Source organism: Uranotaenia lowii, chromosome 2 (genome assembly GCF_029784155.1).
Source record: "Uranotaenia lowii strain MFRU-FL chromosome 2, ASM2978415v1, whole genome shotgun sequence".
Taxonomy (NCBI): domain Eukaryota; kingdom Metazoa; phylum Arthropoda; class Insecta; order Diptera; family Culicidae; genus Uranotaenia; species Uranotaenia lowii.
In genome coordinates, this window is record NC_073692.1 from 172,655,314 (window position 1) to 172,681,710 (window position 26,397).

General features: G+C 36.7%; 1 protein-coding gene across 1 annotated transcript in view; it reads right to left on the minus strand.

The window, feature by feature from the left end:
- Window positions 1-2,790: 2,790 nt before the first annotated feature.
- LOC129744348 (uncharacterized protein DDB_G0283357) overlaps window positions 2,791-26,397 on the minus strand; it is a 467,660-nt gene continuing 444,053 nt past the window's right edge. The window contains exons 6-9 of the mRNA XM_055736825.1: window positions 14,869-15,562; window positions 14,539-14,803; window positions 13,911-14,473; window positions 2,791-3,186 (exon numbers count right to left, since the gene is read on the minus strand). Coding sequence (XP_055592800.1) covers window positions 3,077-3,186; window positions 13,911-14,473; window positions 14,539-14,803; window positions 14,869-15,562 — 1,632 coding nt within the window. The 3' untranslated portion in view covers window positions 2,791-3,076. The remainder of the gene's footprint in view (window positions 3,187-13,910; window positions 14,474-14,538; window positions 14,804-14,868; window positions 15,563-26,397) is intronic.

The following is a 26,397-nucleotide window of genomic DNA, read 5'->3' on the forward strand; positions in this document are numbered from 1 at the left end:
ACAATGGTATTTTTTCCCAAATATTCGGGGGTGCAGACGGTACTTTTAGACGCCATTTAATGTTTATTTTCAACTTTTCATGTTGAAGGTCATTATTTAATTTTTTTCAACTATTCTATTTGGAAAGCTGATAAAATTTTGATGCATTTTGATGTGCTATTTTATAATTTCCGTTGAGAAACAACAGAGTTATGTAGCTTTGAAAAATGGTTATTTTTTATTTACAAAAAAATCTTACCGAAGCTAACTTAAAAAATAAAAATGTTAGAAATCTGAAAAAATACATGTGTTTTCAAGTCGCAAAAAGGAACCTAATTTTCAATTTTGGGGAAAATCTGAAGACCCCCGGCGCAAATTGTCAGATAATAAAAAAAAATCCCCAGGTATCAGGTAATTTTTATTTTATTTATACTTAATTTATTATATTGAATATATATCTTATATACATTTGCATATTGGGGATTGGGAACTAGAGGGAATGCATCTGGGGATAACCTGAGGAAACTATTGCAAGCGGAGTGGAGTGCCAACCATTGTAAGTTTCTGAGGGTTGGATGCCTCCTCTCGACGAACCATCGGCCGTGGAAGCCCTAGAAGTCAATTCGAAGGCCAAGCCACACAGACATAGGCTGGACCTTGCTACCGATGGGGGAACTATACATACATACATACATACATTTTAGAATATCTGGGATTAATTCAGGTGTGTTGTATGAGTTCGGTCAAGAAATTAGTACTTGGTACCGTGTGACCGCCTTGGAAATTCTTAGTCAAAAAATTAAAATTTCATCAAGGTCACTAAATGTTAATTTCTTGGACCGATAATCGCAATAATTTTGTACTTTCTGATGACGCTTGATGGACCAAACGACTAGCAGTATAATTGGTATGATTTGAAATTAAATCGGAAGTTGAGATGTTCTTGTACTGTTAATTTTTTTTGCAAATCCGGAAAAGCTTTCGCGTGAACTCCAACAAAATTGTGTTGGAAAACTACCTCGATATGATGAATATGAGCCTGAATAAACCTAGAAAATCAATATCAAGACATCATTTGGTTTCAACTGCAAAATAGTGCTGCCATCTATGACTTGAATCTGGAAAAAGTGAGGTTTACTGAAAAAAATCTAAATTTTTGAATTCCAACCTGTTTTTCTGACTCAAAATGAACCCAGAAAGTATGTTTCATCACTTCACGTCATTTTAATGAAGAAACCTTTGAAAACCTTTGAAACTCCAGTAAAGTCCTTAAAATGCAGTTATCTATTCGAATAGTCCGTAGAAGCATTATTATCCACTTTCACACAGTGATTTTTTAAGAAATAATCTTGTTTTTGTTCAAAAACACAAGTGGAACTATTCTTACCCTTTTTCATATTTTTTGTCCATAACGCCAATTGCAACGTCAAAAAAAAAAGTAAACTTATGCTTGATTTATCCGTTAAACAATTCAAAACAAATTGTGGAAGAAAAATTTGGTGATTTTCAATCCTTCATATTTTAACAAGCAAAACACATCTTAGTGGTACTACTCTTATTTCGCTCACTGTATTATTTTGCTCTATAATTAATTACCTTGTTTTACATAGATTAATCTTTATGATTATTTTGTATCTTTTTTTAAATAATTTTTTATCCTATTTCATTGTTTAAATTTTTATTACATGTGACCTTTACTCTTTAAGCCCTTTCATTTCAAATCTTTACTGTGAGATTTTGATGCGATTTGCAGTCATATTAAGCATTTTCAAGTTAAGCGGAAGCCGCCATCTTGGACTCAAAGATGGCTTCAAAAACCTATTTTCGGGTGGCCTCATAAGGTTTTTTTTCTTGTAGTCATTAGCAAGGTATTTTTACGTTTTTTCATTACGCGGTTTTCTGAGTATAAGCGCAGATTTTACTCGGTTCGTATCACCCACATAAAGAGACTCTAGGATTCTTCAAAACATTTTGAAAACTAAGCTCGTGTTCCAGTTGATCAAATAGCATTTTTATTCATTAGACACGAATCATATTCTACAGGGTTATTCACCTACTGACGATTTTTTTTCAAACAGTTTTTCTTCTTCAAATTTTTTTTCGTATTTATACAATTAAAAAACAAAGACTCATAATTATTCTGTCCTATTACTCGCTGGAGCTGAAACTGAGCTTCGATGAACACATGCGTTTGGCTTCAGTCGTTTCGTTTTTCTCTGCTGCTCGAATGCGCTGGAGTTTCAATCATTTATCATGTTTACATAGGTTCAGTAATACTTATATTTGGTTACAAAAGTTCCTCGAATAACGTACGTTCTTATAGGAATTGGATTAAAATAACAACTCGGGAAAAATAATTAACTGCACAGAAAGCACCCTGAATCGATGCTTTGGCGAAAGCTCTTTTTTGGAAAAACCAATCTAAAACCGAAGCTTATCAAAATAGCAGATTTTTCTTCATATAAAACTAGAAACTGTAACCTAAATCTTTCGATTGCCTTTGGGCACAAACTAACAACGAGTATACACAATGTTTGTTTTGATTATCGCTTCTTGAAATATATATTCCTTTATGAAATTTTTTTCGGAGAAAAAGTTCACCACACTGGACGTCATATTTTATACGAGTGGATGTGACGTAACTTTTATCTAAACTATGATTAATTAGAACTACGCAAAGAAGCACTACTTTTGAGATGGATTTCCGTTTTGGCTAAACTAAAACTTGTTATTTCGCACGCTTCATACTTCTATCATTGATTTGAGCTGAGCCTTCATTGGTATTATTTGAAATAAAAGCCTCCAGATCCGTTTTCGCATAAATACCGCTACATAATTTAGTTCAAAGGGAGAAATCATTCTACATCTACAGACATTTTGTGGACAATTTTGATTTTTGTTCTTCAAATGTTAAGCTCCATTCCGCCTAGATCATCACCACATGTTTAGTTTTACTATCACGCATATACCTACTACTTTCCGCTGCTTCGGAGAAAAAGTGTACAGTGAAATTAGCTCAAGTTTACAATTTTTAAAATATTCATCTGGACGAGGCAAAACCGTTGGAGTTCGAAAGCCCCACTCTGGATTGGTTCCGTTAAACTCGAGTTGGTGGCGTTCCAAGGTAAGGAATCCTTTTGGGACTAGGCGTGTTTGTTGTCCACTGCTGGCGGCGAGGCATCTGTTGGCAATCCGAATAGGAACGATCTGTGAAATACAAGAAACGTTAAATGTATATCCAAAAGGTAAACCAACTTTCTAGTAAATCACTCGGAAATGACTTCAAATTCCAGTAGTTATCATATCAAATATTGATTTTGAAATGATCCTGTTTCAAAATCCTTAAATCGAGTCATAAAAGTTTACTTGAATTTCGAAACTTAATATTTCAATTACAGTGTTTTTATTTTGACTGATTTGAATAATTTGTTAAGAAACAACACTATCTTTATAGACTTTATAAATTTTACGTTTTAACTCATTTCTATTCATACATATTTGAAAAAAAGACAAATTTGTAAAAAGTGCATACCTACCCAATTCTCGATGCAATGCAAATTGTCATAAATGTTTTTAAGTTCAAGAGATATGAAAGTCAAAGTAATTTTTAAGATAAATTTTTATTCTTCTATTTTTTAAATATTTAGGACATTAAAATCTACGATCAACACAGGGAGATTTGAATCCTAATTGGCTCCTAATCAAGCTTTATAAGAGTTATTACTAAAATTTTACTTTGAAATTATTCATTCGAGAACAGTATGTTGAGTAAAGTGTGTCGTTTTTCAGCTTTTTTCAAATTTCTAAAACTCTGTAGTTTAAAAAGTTTCTTTTTTGGTCATAACGAACGAAAGATTCTTTTTTTAAGCTTTTGAAAATTAGATTTAGGTACCCGGGATTTGAATTGAATTGTTGTTGTACGTAAAAACGCAAAGTTTGTTAGGAGAATGTTACTTTTTTAGTTTTATTTGTTCTCACGCAATTTAAATGAAATTCTAATACATGGAGCTTACTGGAAAATTCTTTGGATACAACTTTGCCAAAGACGGAAAAGCGGTAGAAGTAGTGAGATAATAGTTATAACGCCCGAAACAGAGAATTCGTTTTTTAATGGAAGAAAAAATAAAAACACTGACAGATTTTTTGTCCAATTTTCAGAAATATTATTTCAACAAGAAAGTTATCGATTTTCGAGCATTGATATTTTTTGTCGAATTTTTCTATTTGCAGGGGGCTTCAACAAATTAAGAGTCACCAAATGGAATTGTTTTGCAAAAATTTCAATTAAAATTGCTTGGAGCTGTCCTTTTTACTTGCTCAAATCACATTATTCGTATGGGGATTTCCAATGATGTAGCTTGTTGAGCTCGATTTTTTTTTCAAGTCAGTCTAACTGCCAGGGTCATTCTTCTCTACTTGTTGAGCTCGAACAAATTCATGCCTTTTTTCAAAGGAGTAAACCTGGTACTAAAGTGGCCATGTCATTTGCACTGCGTGAAAACAAAACATTCTAGAAAAATCAAAATAGTGACAGTCTTCGAACAGATATTTGTTTTTTTTTTCATCAATTTTAAACCAAAACCAGGCTACCTAAATCTCATTCAAAAAATCTGAAAAAATTCTGCCGTTCATTTTGACCAAAATGAAAACTTTTTAGACTACAGGGTTTTTAAAATTTTTAAAAAAAGTAGCAAAACACTCTAATGATGAGTCACGATTTACTTTTTTCAATGAGTGTTAAATTGTTAATCGAACACAGTCGACCGTGGATAAGCGAGACTTCAAGGGAACGATTTTTTTCTCGCTTAAAGAGCTTTCTCAGTTATAAAGTTTCATGGCATTTTCTTAAGAGATTATAGTGAACATTTAATTAAGGAAGTATGAATTGCAAACACAAAGTTAAATGGACTCGATTAAAAAAGCATTTTTTTTTCATAAAACACAAATGAATTAAAAAATTTGTTGATTTTTTTTAAAAAGACTTACTTTTACATTGAGAAGAATCCCTTGTTCAAACGAATATAGATTTGTTATATCTAATGTTTGTTGATCTTATTCAGTTCAAACCCTCTTCAATGGACCATTTAGACCAAATTTTATTTAAGAAACATAAATTAATGAAACAATTAAAACGAATTACGGTAAACTGGAGCATCATGCCACACTTTTCAACTTCAATGCCCTCTATAAATGTATGACCACAGATAATCAAACGGCTTTTGCAACAAAGGTTTCAAGGTTGATGTGACACCACATTGACAAAGCAAAAAAAAAAAAAATACATATTTTGTCAGTAAGTTTCAACTGCCCAAAAACATCGCAAGCAACCAAAAGTCCCATAAACCAGTTACAAAAAAGTTTCCAAAAAATCGTTAAATGAGCAAAAACAATCTCTCTATCCCAATTGCACCCTTGACATCGGTTCATACAACATTCTCTTGGTTCTTTCCTATGATCAGTACATGGTGCCGCCATTATGCCACGCGCCGGATTCCGATCTCAACAAATTGTTCAATTGCTTTTTTTCCTACATTTCCTACGTACATCGCATCAGAATGGTCACTCAAGTACCAAATTACTTGTTGAAAAAAAAAAAACTAGCTCGGCTTGGAGATCGAACTCCGACCTTTGTGGTGAGAATCGAACACGCTACCACAAGACCACGCCTAGACGTCTTTCTAACTGAAACTTAAACTCGAAGTGGTGATGTGATTTTGAAAGCACATTTTGTGACTGAGTGAATCCCGTTTTTATTTATTTATTTATTGTACATCAACAGATCACATATTGATCCTAATGATAAAATTAAAAATTAAAATTAAAGACACTCCAAATACAATGGTCTACACAAAACTTAAAGCTTTAAGGATTTTTCTTCGGAATGCATCCCTCGAAACGTCAAAATCAAAATGTTCGGAGTGGCGGTTGAATATCTTGATTACACCAATAAGTGCTGTGTTAGCCCCATAATTATTCAAACGAAGAGGGACGTAGAGCTGGAAATCACGATTTCTCAAACCACGTTGTCCTATGTTGAGTTGAAGACCTTCCAACAGTGCGGGACAATCAGTTCTGGATGTAAGCAAATCAGCCACGACAGAGGCTCGTGCGGAGGTCCTGCGGGCTTGCAGCGTGTCGATGTCGATTAAACGACAGCGGTTCTCGTAGCTGGGAAGTCGGAACGAGTCTTACCAGCTCAGGTGTCGAAGGGCGAATCTCATAAAGCGCCGTTGGATAGCCTCAATACGCTCAGAGCCGTTTTGGTAATAAGGGCACCAGATAGCAGAGGCGTATTCGAGGATCGAACGAATCAAACTGAAAAAAAGACTCTTCAAACAGTAAATATCTTTGAAGTCTTTCGCTATGCGGAACAATAGACCTAGGCTTCTAGAAGCTTTATCGACGATGTAATTGGTGTGAATCTTGAAATCCATCCGTCTGTCAAGAATGATACCAAGATCTTTCACGTGCTCAACTCGAGCAATAGCCTCGCCGCCGAGAATATATACTGCATTTGATGGAAGCCGCTTACGGGAAAAAGAAATTGATACGCATTCACTACGATTCAAAGGCAGACAATTGACATCGCACCAGGAGGCGAAGAGGTTGAACTGGTCCTGCAGGAACTTGGCATCGTCAGGGCCGGAGATGGGATGAAACAACTTCAGGTCGTCTGCGTAAGCTAATTTTGGTCCATCGAGGAGCAACAGCACGTCGTTGAAATAAATCAAGAACAGTATTCGTCCTTAATGGCTCCCTTGATAGCAACGCGTTCTTAGTATTTTATAGGCTGAGTTAAGTTTGCGATACTGATTTTTAGCCTGAAGAGTCTTGTGCCTGGTGTAATAACGGAGGGCTTTATTCTTCAGCGTTTTCATTTGCCGCAACTCTTTCGTGACCCAAGGTGCTCGTAGATTTGAGACTGCAGAGCGTTTCGTTACATGGCAATGTAGCTTACAATGTGAGTGAACGCAGCGTTCGGATCAGAAGGGTCCAGTTCAGATTCCCAGTTAATGGTGTCCAGATTTTGAAAAATCGCAGAAAAATAGGAACTTTTAAAGTCGTGGAAGAAGGATGCCGGTTTTTCGGTAACGGCGACAATTCCGGAAACATCTAGCGTAAGCAGCAAAGCGGAGTGGTGAGGGGCGGACTTGACCAGAGGCTCAAGAGCTTCTTCGATTGTTGGTGAAAGAGACCCGTCATTAACGAAACAGAGATCGAGCGTCCGGCCATTTTTGTTAACGATGTTGTTGATTTGCCGGAGAGTGGCCGTACTTAGAGCGTCGAGGATGATGTTGGAGGGCAACGTGAACGAGGATCTTTCCGGGTCAGCAAACAAGAAGCTGCTTTGGGAGGAGCACCACTTTAAACCAGGCAGATTAAAATCTCCGTTATAATGATGTCGTCTTCAGGACTAGTGATTGAGCTAACTTTGGAAAGTCTACGAGAAAAGGATTCAGCAAAAGTCGCATTTTTAGCACGATCGGGGGGGAGGTACACAGCACCAATGTAAAGCTTTCGTTTGCCTAGGTCGATACGAATCCAGAACATTTCCATGTCAATCCGTGCCACATCATCGATGGGCACGGCTGATAGGCATGACTTAATGGCAATCAAAACACCACCTCCAGTAGATTTCGTGATGTTGTGGGGGCCTCGATCACAACGGAACACTGTGTAGTCCGGGCTGAAAACCTGACTGGTAAGGGTCCTGTTCTTAAGCCAATTTTCGGTGAAGACAATGATGTCGTAACAGGAACTTGAGGAGGCAAGCAAATATTCTTTAACACAAGCATTGATGCCGCCGACGTTCTGATAGTAAAGATTGATATAATCACGTTTACCGTCATGCAAACCGGGTCGTTGTACACTGGAACGGGAAAATCCATCAAGAAGAGGTAAGTCAATAGAAGATGGATACTTGCCTGGTAAGACAGGCTGAAGAACCCCTACGCCACATACGAACTCAGGGCCGGGACGACTGGTGACGTTGGCAGGAATCAGCGCGACTGAGTCGAGGGGCTCCGAGGTCTCCATAGTGCCTAGTTCTTTGCGTCCCGGTGAAAGGCAGGAACACATCACGCGCAGGAACAGCTCTCGAATTTGAAGAATACTTGCCTGTGGGGGCAATTTGGGGAGCCTCATCACCACAGACGAACTCAGGGCCGGGACGACTGCAGACGCTGACTGGAAACGGCGCAACTGAGACGAAGGGCTCCGAGTAGGGTGGTCTAACCGGTTAAACCGGTAAAACCGTCCATTTTCCAATACCGGAAATACCGACTTTTGGGACGGTAAAAAACCGGGATTTCCGGTAAATTTTTCATCAACTTTTCATCATCTTTTCATCAACGGCACTGTAATAAAATTGACACAGCTAAATGTTTTTTACCAAATATGTATGAGTACAAATACTTTTATTCAATCAGTTTCAAACTCTAAGCTCAATAAACCTTGCTACAAGGTTTAAGTATGTGAGATAAGATTGTTGCTAAAACTTGCCGGTGTACTTTTTAAATTAAAGCTAGAGTGGCGTTTAAAAAAGCATTGACAAGCTGCCTCTCTCACTCAGATGAAATATTTTCATGAAACTTTACACATTTCAGTTCAGCTATCGAACTAACGCTTCACAACATTTCAAGACCGTACAAGTGAACAATGACTGAAAAAAGAAACAGCTACAAGAAATTTAAGATTGCTTGATTATTATATTACAGTAGTTTTCATTGAAAAACTGGAATTTGGTCAAAAGATGCGAACATGTTTTATCTATAAACAGGCCAAGTTTTTCAAAATCGTTCTTAATGGTGGAGGGCTTTCAAAAATTAAAAACCAAAAATGTTGATTAGAACCTTTCTACTTTGTTTTAAAATTAAAATGTTTCAATAGAGCCAGCATTTAAACACATGTTGAAATATTTGTATGAAATTTCTCTATCAATATTTTCAAGTTAATTGATGAAACTCTGTTGTTTTTATTTTTAATGCTGTTGAAGCATTTTTTTCCGACAAAGCAGTAAAAAAGTTTTTATAAATTTGCAACAGTATTATAGCAACAAAGAGCGTATGGATCAGATCCAAACAACTATATTTATTGCTGAATTTTGACTGATTTTTAAAAGATTTTCAATTCTATTTGTTTGTTTTAATTTAGGAAATGCAAACATAATGCTATCACGACCTAGGTTGCGAGGAAAACATCCGTATTCAAGACAACAATAATCTGTAATTTTGTGAATCAACCAAAAACTTTGTGACAGTGTTTGAGTTTTGTTTGGTAATTGATTAAGTCATTTTTTAAAGGAAAATCTTTTTTTATATCAAATTTCGTATCATTTTCATGAAAGACTATAAAAACTTTTACTAAATCTGTAAAATCTATTCTTCAATACTGTTCTACAGAGTTTAGGACAAAAATTCGTCGCAAACTATATGAAACTTCTATTATTTTTGCATCCTCAATGTGAAATAAAAATAATAAAATGACGTTGATAAATATCATGATTATCATGAGAGTGATGATAGATTTATTACAAAGTGATAATTTATAGGCTTAATGCAATATTTTTCAATTGAAAATGTTGCAAAATCTATTGCGTTATAAATTCTGCGCATTTTATGCCATTACTACTGCAATTAGACGAAACCTTTTCATGAATTCGATATACTTTGAAAAATACCGGTTTTACCGGTTTTATCGGTTTTGAAAATTCCAAATACCGAAATACCGGATTTGAAAAAAACCGGTAAATCCGACCACCCTAGCTCCGAGGTCCTCAAAAGGCCGGATTTTTTGCGTCCCGGTGATGGAAACCCTAATGGAGAGGCATGCTCGGAAGTCTCCGATGTGCTGACTCTGATGCGTTCTGGAGCAGAGACACTTGGAGTAGGTTCGGATGGCGAGAAAGACGATAAACTTATGGAAGTGCTGAGAGCACTCGATTTCTGGGCCATGGAAGGCCCGCTGTCGAAGAACGTAGAGTCGGCGGTTGTGGCAGTTACAGAAGCGGCGTGGCTGGAGTTGTTGAACCGCCAGGAGTTGACTTCAACGACGAAACGGGCGGGAACGTAACAGCTGGTGTTAACGGGTTTTTTGATGCCAGAACCTCGAATTCCCTGAACAAGACTCCAGCTGTCCAAAACCTAGGGGAAAGTGCGGCGTCCTTGTGTTTAAGATCCACACCCACTTTGAACGAAATGGACCGGAGTTTGGAGACGTCAACATCCTTGCGGACCAGAAGATGAACCTCGGCAGATTCACATTGTAGGCATTCGATAACTAGCTCTTCAACGTCTTTAACTGAAACACTGTTTTGCAGCCTTGCCAAGTAGACCCAGAACTTTTTTTTCAGGAGGAGCGACCGTTGCAATTGTCTTCATGGTGGCCTTTTTTGTACCCACACAAGGTGCAAGAATCGGATTCTCGACTCGTCGTCTCTTATTTGTGGGAGTGGCAAGGCTGGGCCAGGGGGAAGAGATACGGGGGACTGGGTTGTTGTTGGTAGGGGCTTTAAAGATTTTGTCGCGGCTATTTCAGATTTCAACTCCGTTGCCATAGAATCTTGATTTCTTCGAAGATCCGATATCAGCGATTCGTTGCACGCCAGAGAGCGGCGAATGAAAGCGTTCTTTAACTTTTAGTTTTCTTCATTTTAAAAGAAAACTTATAATTTTTGTGATGCTATAATGACCAAAAGGCTTAAAAACACCAATTGCATAAATTTTTAGTTTTGTTGAACTAAAATTTGACATTGTGCGTAGCACAGGATAGCCTTTAAGTCTTCTAAGCCATATATATAGACTGTTCCGATAATTATGAATAAACTATCAAACAACCGTCATTTAAAAAATCGTGTAGTGTTCAACCAGATGTTGGCTGCGTACTGTTGTTGGCATCCAAGTGAAGTAAGCGTGGTCATTTTTTGTCGGTATTCGCAAAGAAATCTAAAAATGCGTGGCCTTACTCCCTAGCAAAGAAAAAGGATTGTGCACAACTGGGGAACTGTGAGTGGTCTTTCAATAAAAAAAAATAGTTAAGAAAAAAGTGTGTGTTTCGAGCAGTTGAAACAGCGTTGGGAAAGCATTGAAAACATACGCGGTAGGAAGCCTGGCCCTGCTGATCCTCTACAATGGACAATAAAATAGAAGAATCCCACAAACGACATCAGTACGGGATGTACCTCATCGACTAATGTTATTTGTGCCAACGAGAGAATTGAATTCAGACCCATCTGAAGCAGAGGCAGCCAAAAGGAGTGCCAACGAGGCTGAATCCGTGAAACCAAGGGCTCGAAAACTCTACGACAAACTTCTGACTAAGAAATCGGGTTGTGTTGAATCATGAATGATGAAACCTACATTAAACTCGACTATAAAACTCTGCCTGGACCACAATTTTATACCTCACCCAAGAGAAAGGATGTTCCCCTGCATCATTGAAAGCCATTTAAATTGAAAAATAAGGATTGAATGTTATGGTGGGGAAAGCCATATTCGCCATACATACCGAAAGTTTCAAGGCAGCAGGTCTCAAAGTCAATGTCGGAAAGACCAAGTCGATAGCGATCAACACAGGAAATCCCTCCAGTTTCATGGTAACTGGGCAACAAGTTGAGAAAGTGGAGTGCTTCCAGTATCTTGGTAGCCAGATAACGACTGATGGTGGTACCACGAAAGACATCGGAACCCGGATCAGAAAGGCCCGTTTTGCGTTTGCGAGTCTCCGAAACATCTGGCGTTCACGCCAGATCTCTCTTCGAACAAAAATCCGAATCTTCAACTCAAACGTCAAATCCGTATTGCTGTACGGGTGCGAAACTTGGTGCACATATGCGGTGACGACGCGAAAACTGCAAGTATTTGTAAACCGCTGCCTGCGGAATATCATCCGCGCTTGGTGGTCTGGCAATTGGATCTCGAATGAGGAACTACATCGCCGGTGTCATCAAAGGGCGCTATAAATCGAGATTCGGGAACGTAAGTGGAGATTAGAACGAGATTAGAACGAGATTTGCAGAGAGGAGCTTGAATGGAAGCCAGAAGGACATCGAAGAAGACGCAGACTCAGAATAGCCGCCGAAATCAGAACTGTTGACGAGAACCTTGTCTGGGACCGAGTGAAGACGCTGGCTTCGGATCGTCAACAGTGGAGGTCTTTTACCACGGCCCTAAGCACCGGAGGATCGGCGCGGGAACATTTAGTAAGTAGGTTAAGTTTACAAAAAAGGTTGCTACCCTCAATCAAACAGCATAACAACCCTACAATCTTGCCTGATCTCGCTTCGTACCACTACTCTAAGGATGCATTTAAGTGGTATGAAGTCAACAAGGTCACATGTTTACCGGAAGACAAGAACCCACCAAACTGTCCAGAGATTCGTCCAATCCAAACTTTTTGGGCCTTTGACGAAGCAAAGCTGAGAAAATACATGAAACCAGCGAATAGTATTGAAAAATTAAAAAAATTGGCACTATGAAGGCTGATGAATTGTGTTACTTGAGAGAAAAGAAAGAGAACCCTACAAAAATCATTTAGAATTATGAATTGAAAGAAAACACTATAATACAGTATGTTTGAGAATGAAATATTTAAAAAATTGTTTAATTTATTTGAGAAAGGAAATGTTTTTTTAAATTTTCGGAACAGTCTGTAGTACAGTTTCTGTGGGTTAGTGGTGCTAGCATTGCCGCAATATGTTTTAAACCCAAATTTATGCGTGGTTTATTTTGAATATTTAGAAAACCAAAATTTTAAAATTTAGTAGGTAATGCAAGTGCATTAAATCTAAGATGAAAGGTGAACATTCAGAAATTAACCTTTACCTAAAAATCTATGAGTTTTTTAATTTCACGTTAGTTGGATCACCCGTTTCCAAATGATTTCCGAATAGCGGAAACGTTCTTAATACTCTAGACTAGGTGCGTGACGGCCAATTAAAGCAACTCAGAAAGGGCCACAACTCGGAGCATTTCAATCAAGAGTTTGAAAGGATTGATCTCAAATTATCCACAGTTTCAAAGTCAAGACATATTTTTACTGCATTCTAGGCTAAATACAACCCCCTGGCAACTTGACAGTTCTGGCGAGTTTCGTGTGCCTGATTAAAATTCGCAGATGTCGCATGTGTACCGCTTGTTTACATACTTTTCGAACCATGCGTATGGAAAGGGCACATCATCAAATGTGGTGCGAATCATAAAATTCGAATGGATGAAAAAAAGTTTCAACCGAAACTATTACTCTCATTCAATATTTTACCTATTTATTTATTGTATAGGAACAGTTTTCTATAAACCGAGGCATTTTCTGCTATAATTTGAAAGATTTGTTATACTAAAATTTTCATATGTCTCGCAGTTTATGAAAATCACTCAATGATGGTTGTGGTAATATTTTGTTTTACAATTATTGTGTACGATCGTCAACAATAGTTTCAGTGGAAGGGGTTCTTTTCCCAAAAATCTGCCGTATATTAGTGAATTATTTTGATCAGTCCAGAAGTTTTAAACCTTATAAAGGACACACAGATTTACGTCTGTGTGCCGTTTGCTTCGACTGAACTTCTGAAAACAAATTCACTCTACGTATAACTGAGCTAATTTTCAATTCTTAACATTTTTTTCATTTGTTGAATCGATTAAAAGAAACCATATTTCCATATGCGCCTTTCCGACATGTTAAGTCGCTTGATTTTCGATTTGACAGAACCAGAGAACCAGAAAAAACTGGCACACGCGATTTGTATGGGAAACGTCAAGTTGCCAGGGGGTTGGCTAAATAGTAAGCAATCATTATTGTCGAAGGTTATGCATAGCTACATTTTACAGGAAGTCTACAATCTTGGGAAAACTAGTCAACCATGCCTTAGGGCCGAGATCGGTTACATTTACCCTACTCGATTTTGGCACGTTTTTAAATAACGGCAAACCTACCTCTGAACTTCATTCCCTGGGTATCGTTGATGATGGCCGTCAGTGCCGGATGCTGGTAGCGATCACGCATTGCAGCCGTTCCATTTCCACTTCCGGAATTACTTCCGATTGCGTTGATACTGGTGCTACTGTTGCCATTCCCATTGGCGTAATGATGATGGTGATACTGATTCTGCATCTGTTGCTGTTGCATCTGCTGCTGTTGTTGATGGTGGTTGTGGTGATGTTGGTGTAGCCCTTGTTGTTGTTGTTGTTGCTGCTGCGATAGCTGATGATGGTGGTGATGTCCACCGTTTCCGTTGTTCACATTGTTGTTCAGACCATTGTGCAGTTGCTGCTGCTGTTGGTGCAGCTGATGATGCAGTTGATGAATATTTCCATTGCTTCCGATTCCGGTTGACGCTTGGTGATGCACGTTGTGATTGTGATGTCCATTGACCATGTGATTGTTGTTGTATTTGTTCTGTTCGAAGAATTCTGCACGGATTGAGCGAAGTGAGTTTTTGTTTTCCTCTAGTGGATGATTTCTTGAACGCAAAATTTTCTGTTCTTGAACGCTGTATCTGAAATATTGTAAACAAATATGAGTATTTGTATAGATGGTTTTCTTTTGTATTTTTAAGGTTACCTAGATCCGTAGCTATTCATGTTGTTATTGTTGTTGCTGCCTCCATTGACATAGCCGTGGCGAATGCTGTTGGCCGGCGATACCAACGTTCCCCGCGATGAGCTGATACCGGTATCGGTGGTCTTATCCCTGGAGTTGATGCTTTGGTTGTGATGATTGTAGGCCGCAATCAGATACATATTATCGCGGCAGCTGGACGGACGATGAGTTGAAGGAGGCGTATCGAGGCCACTGTCACAAGCGGAAAAGTCTAGATCCGTTAGTACTGAAACAAAAATTTAAATTACAAATTTCGTTTACGGAGTTTCATTTGCATTTGCGTAAACTTACAAGAATGTCTGTTGTTATCATTATTTCCTGGACCCAGCGGACGTCGGTAAAGATCATCATTATCCCTATAACGTCCACCTCGTCGTAGCTCTACTTCTTCATCCTCATCATTGATGATGTAGGTACTGTTCCCATTGATGAAGTTATCGGACAGTTTCTTCAACGGTGAGTAAGGGAATCCATTGCAGAATGATCCATTGTGGCTATTATAACCATTGGTAGAACTTCCGGAAAGATTATGACGGGCATTGGGAACCTTCTTAGGGGTGGAATGATTTGTCAACATTCCACTGGTCAAACCATTCTCATTAATAGTACTCAAATCCGGAACCGAATCCGAATGCAAAAAGTGCAAATGGTGATGATTGACGGATGTTTTGTGATGCCGGGACATGAGCCAATCCTCGATGGCTCCGGAATAGGTTCCACCCAGCCCTAGGTGATTGTTCTGGAGCGAGGTGTGCGAAACCGGTGCCGCCAGCGAGGCTCGAGATCGTGGACCTTGCGTTAGTCGAAGAGCTTGGCGGCGTTGTTTGCTGCTCAGGGTACACTCCTCCAGCAGCTCGAACCAATCTTCCAGTCCTTGATCGCAGCGCAATAAAACACGACCTTCCCGGGCGCCGAGAAGCAAGCCGATTGCGCTATAAGAGCGACGGTTCAGCCATTCGACCTTTTCTACGTCCACCAGTTTGATCTGGAATTTAAAGAAAAAAAGTCATTAAGAATGAGGCTTTAAAGTAGTCGGTTAATTCATGAATTTGATTTTTGGCTTAATCTCCTATTTTGTGTATTCAACATCAATGTTGAAGACAAATCAGCAATTTTGTGAGGTTGATTCAACAAAAAAAGATTTTTCAACTGCTGTTGGCAAAAAACGCTGATTTTGATCCAATTTTTACCAATTTTTGACAGCAAACTTCTGAAGTGCATTTATTTTGTTCTTTAAAATCCATTGTAGGGTCCGGGATCGTTATCGTGGGCTAACCGGAGACGGATAGGTTAGTAAAAGTATACGATCCAGATTAAAATTAGCGTCAGCAGGTTTTTTACAGCACGTATCCGGGCCGGAAAAATTATAGTTATTTTATCTTACAACCTGGCAAAATCCGGGCATGTAATTGCAGAACGGTCGACAAAAACTCCGGGCAGTATCCGGGCATATTTGTTCAAAACTTAGGATCTACTCAACAAAAATCAATAAAAAAAATTGAAAAAAAAATTTTTTTTTTCAAAACATCATCAGTAGATTTTTAATTGTATTGAGGTTTCTAAAAAAACCTTTAATGATTACTTTTTTTAAAAATTGCTTAAAAAATTTCGCTTTGGACGCATAAGTTTGAAAAATATTTAAACATAATTTTTTTGTTTAATTCGGCAAACAATGTGAATAAATCCAGACAACCGGACCTGACCGGACTTTTCTCAAATTTGGTTTTAAGTATCTGGGCAAACCCGGATAAAATCAGGCAATCTGGCAAGCTTTATTCAAATAGAATATTTTCAACAAGTATTTTTAAATTTTTTAAAACATCGTAGTTCGGAAATATTCTTTTTTCAAAATGATGACTTTTTGAACATTGTTAAAAAGGAGAGAACGTCCAGAGACAAAGGGTGGACGGGCCATTTTGAATATTTCAGGATTTGTTTGTAGACCATAGCGAGTCTATCGGCCAAGATTATTGTCCGCTGTACACACTTTATATGGAATGATCCAGTTTTTGTGGGGTCTTCAATATATGCTGCACACTGCTCTTCATCCTCCTCTTGTATTTCCTTGAAAAAATTAGAAGTATTTTGAAAAATATGAAATTAGAAAAGAATAGCAAAAGCTTTTTTATATTTTGCTATTATTTTATACAACTCATATCTTCTTCTATATACATATATAAAAATGAATTTCTGTCTGTCTGTTCCCTATAGACTCGGAAACTACTGAACCGATTTACGTGGAACTTGGCAGGTGGGGGTATTGGAGGCCGGAGAGGTTCCTATTATGATTTGAGGCTCCTCCCTCTAACAGGAAGGGAGGAGGGGGTCTTCCAAACAATAGAAACATTTGAATAACTCGAGAACCGATCATGCAAATTGAACCATATTTGGTATGGGAGTGCATTTGGTTACGAGAAATGTTCCTAAAATGGTTTGGTACCCCTCCCTCCTTCCAATGGAAAAATAGGAAGCGGAGAGGGGGGCTCCCTCACCATTTTTCGCACAATTCGAGAATTAACCAAGCAAACGGAACCAAATTTGGCACGCGAGGGTATATGGGTAGGATGCACATTTTAAAGATGGTTTGGATGGTTAAAGAGGAAGGGGCCTCCCATACAATTTGTTTAGCTAAATTCGAGAACAAATCAAGCAAATGGAACCAAATTTAATATGGGTACGAGAAAGGTTTCCTTGATTATTTGGGACTCCACTCTCTTCTATTGGGGTGATACAGGGAGTCTTCCATAAAATTTAATGCATTTTTCGATACCAAATCATGCAAATTAGTGCAAATTTCACATAGGAAGGTATAAGGCTACGGTTCAAGTTTCTGCGATGTTTGAGACCCATCTGTCCTTCCACTGGGGGGATGAGAAGAGGGGTCTACCTTTTATGCATAACTCGAGAACTAATTGAATTGAAAACCAAATTTATCAGGGAAGTATATTCGAGTACCAAAAATAAATATCAACAAATTTTGCAGGAGATGGCATAAGTGTACGAGGAATAGTTCTATGGTTATTAAAAAAACCCTTTTCACCTTCCAGACAGGGAAAAAGAAGTTCCGCACATTTTTTTTGTATAATTTGAGAACTTATCCAAAAAATGCAACCAAATTTGAAAAAAAAATCGAGCATGAAAAATGATTCATTTTCAAGGAAAGATTCCAGGAATGGGGGAGGTTTGATTGCATAAATTTTTTCAAGCTGAAGAAATCATATTCTATATGAGAGGTTTTTTTTTAAGATTAAAGACCTTTCCTTCTTCCAGAGAAGAAACGGAGAGAAGGAAAATAATTTAGCTCGAAAACTTATCAAGCAAATGGAGCCATATGCAAAATTTGATGTTATGCAAAATTTGATGTTATGCAAAAATGTTGTTATAGCAGTTCGTGGACTCTCCCCAAATTGCAGGAGAGAAAGGATAATAAAAACGAGTTCTTCATATCAAATTAAAAACCATCATTGAAAAACAATTTCAGATTCAGTTAAAAAAATAATTTCAGAGAATCTCATCTTTCTTTGTTTTCCAACAATAATTTGATGTGAAAACTTTCATTTTACAATATCAAAAACTAATTAATAATAAAATTATTTTCACGCAATTTGTTGATTTTTATAAGCTGTAGCAAAGCACACCGGGTCAGCTAGTGTTAATAAAAAGATAATTTTCGTAATTCGTATATCTGATCATTTAAAACACAACCCCTCATGAGCTTTTCAAAGAATCTTTCGAATGAAAATAACACACACACATTTAAGAGAAGAAAATAAAGAAAAAAATCTTCAATGTTTTTCCTGAACTTCTTCATATCAGGACTCGGCTCTCATCGAAATTTTGATGATTTTTTTTTGCATCGTTAAAAAAAAACAACAAATAGACAAAGGTTTTTGTTCATAATTGCTTTGAATTTAATACTGATTGTCGCTGATACTCTTTTCCTGAAGTATTCGAAAATGACATTTCATTATTATCAATTTCAGTTTCAATTCTCCAATTTCCTAATTTAAAAGATTATTTTGATCCATTTTCTTTGAAATATCCAGATGTCATGATAGATTTTTTTTATTTGAACTGATGGGAAAGAAGTTGTAAGAAATTTTTAACAAATGATTTTTAAAAAAGAAGTGGAAAGTCCTTTTTTTATGTACGCTTTATTCCAAATTAATTGTATAACTTTTAAATCTTATTCTACTAAGAATTGTTATTAACTGATCATTTCTGATAGTTTAAACTATTTTTTTTAGTGAAGAAACTTAATCAATTACAATTGAATGAAATAACGAAATTTTCAAATTCAGAGTTTGTTTTAAACTTTAAATCCAAAGCTTGTTTTCTACTTAAAGTTTTAATTATTATTGTGTGGATGAGCTGGAATCAGCATTGACAAAGAATATTCAAATCAAGCCGTGTTTGTAAAAAATCACAAAAAGAACTTCCTAATATCCTTCCTTCCTTGAGCGATTACCTAGTTGTCGAAAATAATCTAATCTTATGAATAATTTACACTTTTTCCAAAAAAGTTAACAAATTTACTGATGAGTTTTAGGTACCTGAAAAAATCGGTCTAGTAGAGTAGAGTTTGACAGACCGAATTTTTTCGATTTTATCCGAACTTTTCCGGATATTTAGAATAAAATTAAGGAATGGTCCGGCCCGAAACGGTTGTTCAGATTTTTTTGAAGAATGCCCTGATGTCTTCATTTCTTCTAAAAATATGAAAAATACTAAAATTGAGTAACAACATTTTTTTAGGACTAAAAACGATTTTTTTTTCAAAGTCTACATTCTATGTAAGCAAATACAATTAAAAATCGGCTGATGTATTTTGATAAAAATGAAATGTTTCAAGTGTTTTTTTCTTCTAATTTCTGGGTATTTACCTGCTTTTGGAATAAAATTATGAAATCAACTGCAATGATTTTAACAGGTTTTTATGTTCAAATAGCCCGGATTAACCCGCCCCGGATACCTGTGGAAAAAAACTGACAACCTTACTTAAAATGATGATTGATTAACTCTTTTTTCAATAAACACTCCCACAGAGTGGGAAGTTTTGAAAATTCAAAAGAACCTAAACTAGGAAAAGTTTGAAGTGTTTATAGAAATTCTAGCGTCTGCGAATGTTTAGTTAGGTTCATTTACGCTTGGAGGGAATTTATTTATTTATTTATTTATTCATTTATTTACTATCTGCCCCGGGGTGCTTCGCTACACCTTTCTAAAACAAATTATATTTTCAGAAATTATTCAAATTTTTATTGTTTTATTGGCATTATTTTATGTTAAATTATAACATAATTTATAAGCAACCGCTATAAAATAAGAGCTGCAGCTGGAGTTTTGAATAGCTTTGCAATACAAAGATGACTCAGACAAATTTTTTGAATCTTGATCTATAAATCGTTAACACAGATCTGATAATTTTAATCTGTTTCTTAAAGCTTTGCCCTAAAAAAGGAGGGTCTTAAATTAATAGTATGCAAACAATCTAAGTTATAAAATATGGTTGTTTTCGCTTGATATGTTCTGGATTTATGCTAAAAACCTGATAAGAGAGCCGTCCGTTTCTTCCTTTCACCCCCTGCTGAATGGAGGTCGAAGTCTTTAATAAAAATTCCAATTTTTTTCGTACCCAAAATTCCTCTTATATTAAGTATAGTTCCATTGGTTGATAAATTTTTAAGTATTACAACAATATTAATATGGGGCCCCTTCTTTCTTCTCCACCCTACACTGTAAAGCGTAAGGGTCAATAACAATTTCCCAATTCTATCCTCCTACTGCAAGAAAGGATTTGTTTCAAAAGAAATATTCCTCGTATTGAATTACCATCCCATGCCAAATTTGATTTTATTTTCGAAGTAAGTGTTTTTATTGTGAATGGGTTTTGAAAATTAAAGCAAAAGCGCTTTATAAAGCCCAGCATGTTATTTGCCCTATGGATGATAGTATTGTAATGGTCTGTGAAAGTAAGTTTGGAGTTTAAGATAATTTCTAAATCTCTGACTCTTTCACATTTTTCTACATTCTTATCTCCTTATGTAATTGTGATGTTTTTTGTTGTTCTTTTTCTGCTAAATGCCATTAAATTGCATTTTTTTACAATGAGCTTCAGATAACTTTTTATGCACCACAGGGGGAAAATGTGAATTTCATTTTGGAATATGCTGATGTCTTCTTCATTTCTCATTTCCAAATAATGATTCATGTCGTCGGCATAAATAAGCATTTTGAGATTTTTGAGACTAAAGGAAATGTCGTTTACATAAAGTTTGAATAGAAGGGGTCCTAAATGAGATCCATGCGGAACTCCTGAAGTGACTTGCATAGGGAGTGATTTCTTTCCATTGAAATTTATTAATTGTTGGTGATTCGTGTGGTTTGATTCAAGCCATTTCAGGAGTTTTGGGGGGGGGGGGAGGGTGTTATCATCTTGATTGCACTCCCCCATAGGATTGCGGATGGCAATAAGAATGCAATTGCTTTCATGCGCATTGTTGGATTTCATGTAATTGATTGTCGGTTATATTTCTGAGCTTCTCAGCTCTTCTTTCTTTGAGCTACGGATTCTTTTGGCCAGGTTCGTACGAAGGACCCTTCCATGGGGGAGGGGGGTTGTAGGTGAATTTATTAAGAAATACAAACAAAAAATTAAGTTCAAAAATAGGAAGATTTTTAGGATTTAAGAAGAATTTTTTTGTCAAGAAATACTTCTTACCGTTTCAAAAACTTATCTATAGAAGTTTATTGATAACTCAAGAAAACAGCATTTTCATGCCCATTAATCAATAATTAAGAACTGATGAAGGAACTTATCTGCATAAATGAAAAAAATACTGTTTCTGAATTTGTTTATTATTTTTAATTAAAAAAGAATAACTATATTGTAGGGATCTAAGTGAGGATATATGAATATAATAAGGAGGCCACGATAGTATGACTGTAGTTCCATCCAAGGTGAGTATATATTCAGGAGGTGTTCCCGAATAACGAATTCCCGATTCAGCCATTTTGGCTATGTAGGCTATGCAACTATACGGAACTCATGAAGTTTGTTTACCAACAAACCCCAGAAAAGCTGAGCAAAAAATAAACAAACTCATTGAGAGCCCCGCTCACTCCTCACCTACTTACTGTGAAAGTCGGAAAACCTAGTGTATCTAAGAACCTTGGTTCCATCATTATTGCTCAAGATGTCAAACAATAAAGTTGAATAAAACCTCAAGTCTCTCATTTATTCCGGCCCCTGCAGATTCAGAAGTGGGATCAAGAACCAATAACCGCCTTGGAAAATTACAGCTGAGTTCCTGGTCCCTGAAGAAACGAGAATCGTTCCGGATCTGTCGGTAGAAGTTGATGGAGCAACTTTTCCAGGCACTAGCGCTGTCGAAGACGCAGGCAGTGATGGAGCCGAAGATGCCGGAAGATCGGGTTTCGTTCAGCTGGACAATATGGAGTTCCGAAAATGTTTCAATGATCCGGTGGTTGCAGAAAATGAATTCTGGAAGAGGATTGCTGCCGTCGTCTGCTGCACAACTGTCAAGGAAGACTGGAAACGATCCGGATGTTACGGTAAGAGCTGATAGTGCAGCTTATCCAGGCACTGACGTTGTCAAGGTGACAAGCAGGGCTGGATGCCGTAGATCGCGGAAGTGCGTTTTGCCTTCAACTTGACTAAGCAAGGAGACCCAGAAATAGCGCTGGAATAATCGATTTTCTAACCATGAAGAAGCAAAAGCAGAGAATCACCAACAATAGAGAAAAAAAATCAAAAATGTAGTTCAGGAAAACGGTTAAGTTTTAGTAATGGTAGAGCAATTCATTTAATTCCATGTAAATTTGTTTGAACAGTGTGAATTTCGAAAGTGAAATTATTTTTGAAATTGTGAGTGAAATCTGTAAAATTTATATTTTATTTTTTATCTTTCTAAGAAGTGACACATTGAGGACAATGTTATTGGTCAGGATGGCCGAGTTGTAGGGATCTAAGTGAGGATATATGAATATAATAAGGAGGCCACGATAGTATGACTGTAGTTCCATCATTATTGCTCAAGATGTCAAACAATAAAGTTGAATAAAACCTCAAGTCTCTCATTTATTCCGGCCCCTGCAATATTGATCATAATCATGATGAATGGTCTAAAAAAGTTGAATTTCACAGTTTAAAAATTGGTAAGATATTAAGACAAGCATTTCTGACATTACTAAAAAAAGTTTTTAAAGGTTTAATTCATTTAACCTAATTGTCGAAGCCTTGCAGGGATTTGATTTTTCCATTTTTGAAGGGATTTTGCATTTTTGCATGTCGAAAATTCAATTAGGATTGGAACTTTTCTTAAAAATCGTTGAAATTTCTTTTATTTTCAGAATGGGAAAAAGAAGGCAAATATGAAACTTTTTTTTTGAAGAAGTAATAATCACTCGCGATTTTAGGAAAAGTTGATAATTAATTGAAACCCTATTTTTTTGTATTTTTTTAAAGATGAGTCAAAAAGTGTCGAATTTTCTGAAATGATTTTAACGCCTTGCTGTATGCCATTGCTTTTCGGAACTCGGAAGAGTTGTTTGAAAGGCCCAGTCCAACGTTGAAGCTGATTTTTTTTTTCGATATGTTAAAAGCTGTTTTGCACGGTCTTTAAGCGACATTTTAGCATAAGTCCTTGTACCACTAAAGCTGCGAGAAATGTCATAAATATTCAAATACTATTGTTCGTATTCGTATCAGAATTTGTGTTTGAATTGGAAAAGGTTATGCAGGAGATGTTTCTGCAAACTTAACGTAGTGTTTAACGAAATTCACAGTGAAATTTCACTTTCACTTTGAAAATGAGAATTAAAAAAAGTTTCCTTACTCGACTTACGGGCCCTATCGTTTCGCAACAGTTGCGCAAATGCGATGAAATGTGAAAACCAATTGCATTTGCGCAACTACGGCATGGCAATATTGGCACCCTTCACTACAGCAAGTTCACTGGGGTTGGGAAAAAGTGGTAGAAATTTTGATATTTTGAAAATTTTACCATGCAAAAATGTTTTCAAGATCTTGGGGAGTTGTATTTTTTTACAACACTGTTTCTATTTCAGCCGTATGTGATAGAAATATTGCGATTTTTGCATCACAGCATGCGAAAATACAACACGTGTTGTAAAATAACTAGAAAGCCACAGATCTTGAAAATGTTTTTGCATGGCAAAATTTTCAAAATGTGTCGTAAGTGTCAAAATTTCTACCACTTCTTCCCAACACCAGTAAACTTGCTCTTAAGGTTGTGGCCCAAAATGGGCAAACGTAGCAACCTCCTCGTGCAGGATAACACTTCTATCACGAGTCCTGGTTATTTTCAATGTTCATCGTTTTAGGGCTCCTCCAATCAATTCAAAATTTTGACAATCGCCATAGAAGAAGAAAAATTCTTTGCATTCGTCATTTGGAAGCTGAATGACATTGTTTTTGTTCAATTTTCCGAAAATCGAATGGCTGTTATTGATATCTAAATTTTTTTTTTAAATTTTAGCGTCTTTGGATAAAGTTTTACAAGCGTAAAACGTACGTAATTAGAACAAAAATGTATGTCCATTTTAGTTGAAATTTTAACAGCAACTGTTTACGATAGCGGAAATTCTCCTGTAAATTTATCCCGTGAAAGTACTGGTCGAACCACCTAGGTACAATAATTTTAACCACAGAATTTATTGGATTCATTTTTGATACACTTTGATCGACTACGGGGTTGAGACCGATGACGGATCAAAAATATTTAAATTTCAAAAACAGAAAAAAACTCAGTCCCATTTGATGTATGAATTCATTCACCGCTTTTGGCACTGATGTGTATGCAAAGCAGATGATGCGCCAGATTGCACTTTCCGAGTTCGACCGGCCTTGTTTTCAATTCTCCTCTGATGCATCAGGGCTAAATTTGGTAGGGGGTAGTCTCATCCTCCTTTTTTGCCATCAAAGATATCGGAACAATCGTCATCGCCATCATCATCAATCGGGCATCTCATCACACAGAGAAGGACATCGAATCGCAAAACAAACGTCGAGGGCAAATGTCTGGGAAATTGATTGAATCAATATGCGCCAGGTGCCATTCGGTGTTAGTGAAAGAGGATGCAGACGCAAATAGAAAGCTTTGCATGAAGTCATCATTGAAGCTCCCAATTCGTTATGAAAAATGAGCACATTAACAAAAAACTTTTTCTGTCTTTTGATACAAACAGCAGATTACAGAACCGATGTTAAATTTTAGTTCTGATTTCGAACTCAAATGCTAAAAAACAAAATATTAAAGTTAATATTGTACCATACGTACCCTTTGCATTGCACAACAATTCTTCCTGCAAATTAATCGCCGTGAATCGATTCAACCTGAAAAGTTCTAACAAGTAATGAATGACACCTAATTACCCGTATATCGTTTTCGGACCGAATAAATTACCTATTTCCGGATACCGCAAACGAATGGTCGGAATAAGACCCAAACGCCATCCGGTTGAATTTGTGTAATTATCCCAGCAGCTGGGCTCCGGAAATTTGTAGCAGCTTAATAAATTCATTAATTAGCTAGTAGCTACATACGAGCTGGTGGGTGTCAACAAGAAAATGTTTCCCCATCCTCGCTTTTCTTTGCTTTCCACGTGACTTTTCTCCAAACAAGGACCTTCTGGTTCAGTTCCCTCGAATAGAAAGGAATAGTTTCGGCTTAGCCTCACGAAATCCAGTAGATTAATGGAAATCGTTTGCCACGATGAATAGCTTTATCTGGATGGAGCCATGTTGTTATCCTGGGGCGTCCGGCTGCTGTCGGTTAACTTAATCGGGTCGTATGCAAAGTCTGAATACGAGATTCCTTGTTGATAACACAGAGTAAGCGGGAAAAAGGTGCTAATCCTCTCCATGTTTGGAAATTAATGATAGCAATTGATGGGCAACAGATATCTGGTGCAGATACGAAGAGATAGGCCATTTTTGCCGAATTAACATTTGTTTTTGAATTAGATGACGATTAATTGACGTGCTGATAATTAGATTCCGGTTAGATGAAATCAGCTTTAGCTGATTGATTTTGTATAATTTAATCCTTAATCGATACAATAAGACAGGCACAGTTCGGTCAAGATTGATGGAAGCTGTAATGGATTTCAGTGTTAGTTGTATTGTAAGTTTTTGCGAAAAGTAAGTTCTATTCTTGATTACAAAATACAAAAAAAAAGTTTTAAAAAAAAAGCTTTTGAAAATGAACTGAAAATTGAGCTTTTGTTTATAGTTGTTCATTACAAAATAATTATAAGGTAAGGTAATTAGATTTATTGCGTTTAAAAAAATAATGAACTAGCACAGAGCAGCGCACAAACTTTCAACTTTGACTAAAAGTTATTTCTTTCACAGTTGATTTTTTTCCTTAAACTTTCTCTCATACTATTTTACCTTATAAACTCTCCATTCAATAAGTTTTCAACATTTTGCGAGTATCAAGAAGAAAGATACAGCTAAAGGTAGGGAAAATTGATTGCCTCTCAAAATAAGCTGTAACTTTGTCAAATTTTACGTTTTAATCTCAAAATTTACTGAAATTTTGTACAAAAGTACATTCTAGTATGTGGTCAAATTTCATCATAATCGATCAACGCAACCAAAAGTTGAAGCGGTTTAAATACGAGGTAGGTTTCGGCGTTTTCATTATTTTTTACAAAAATTAAAAAAAAATATATCATGCATCCAATTTTTTTTTTAAATTTATTCCATTCGTCTTTAATTAGAATACCGTCTTTTTTTGTCAATTTTCACTCCATGGTCAAGAATGGACTTCT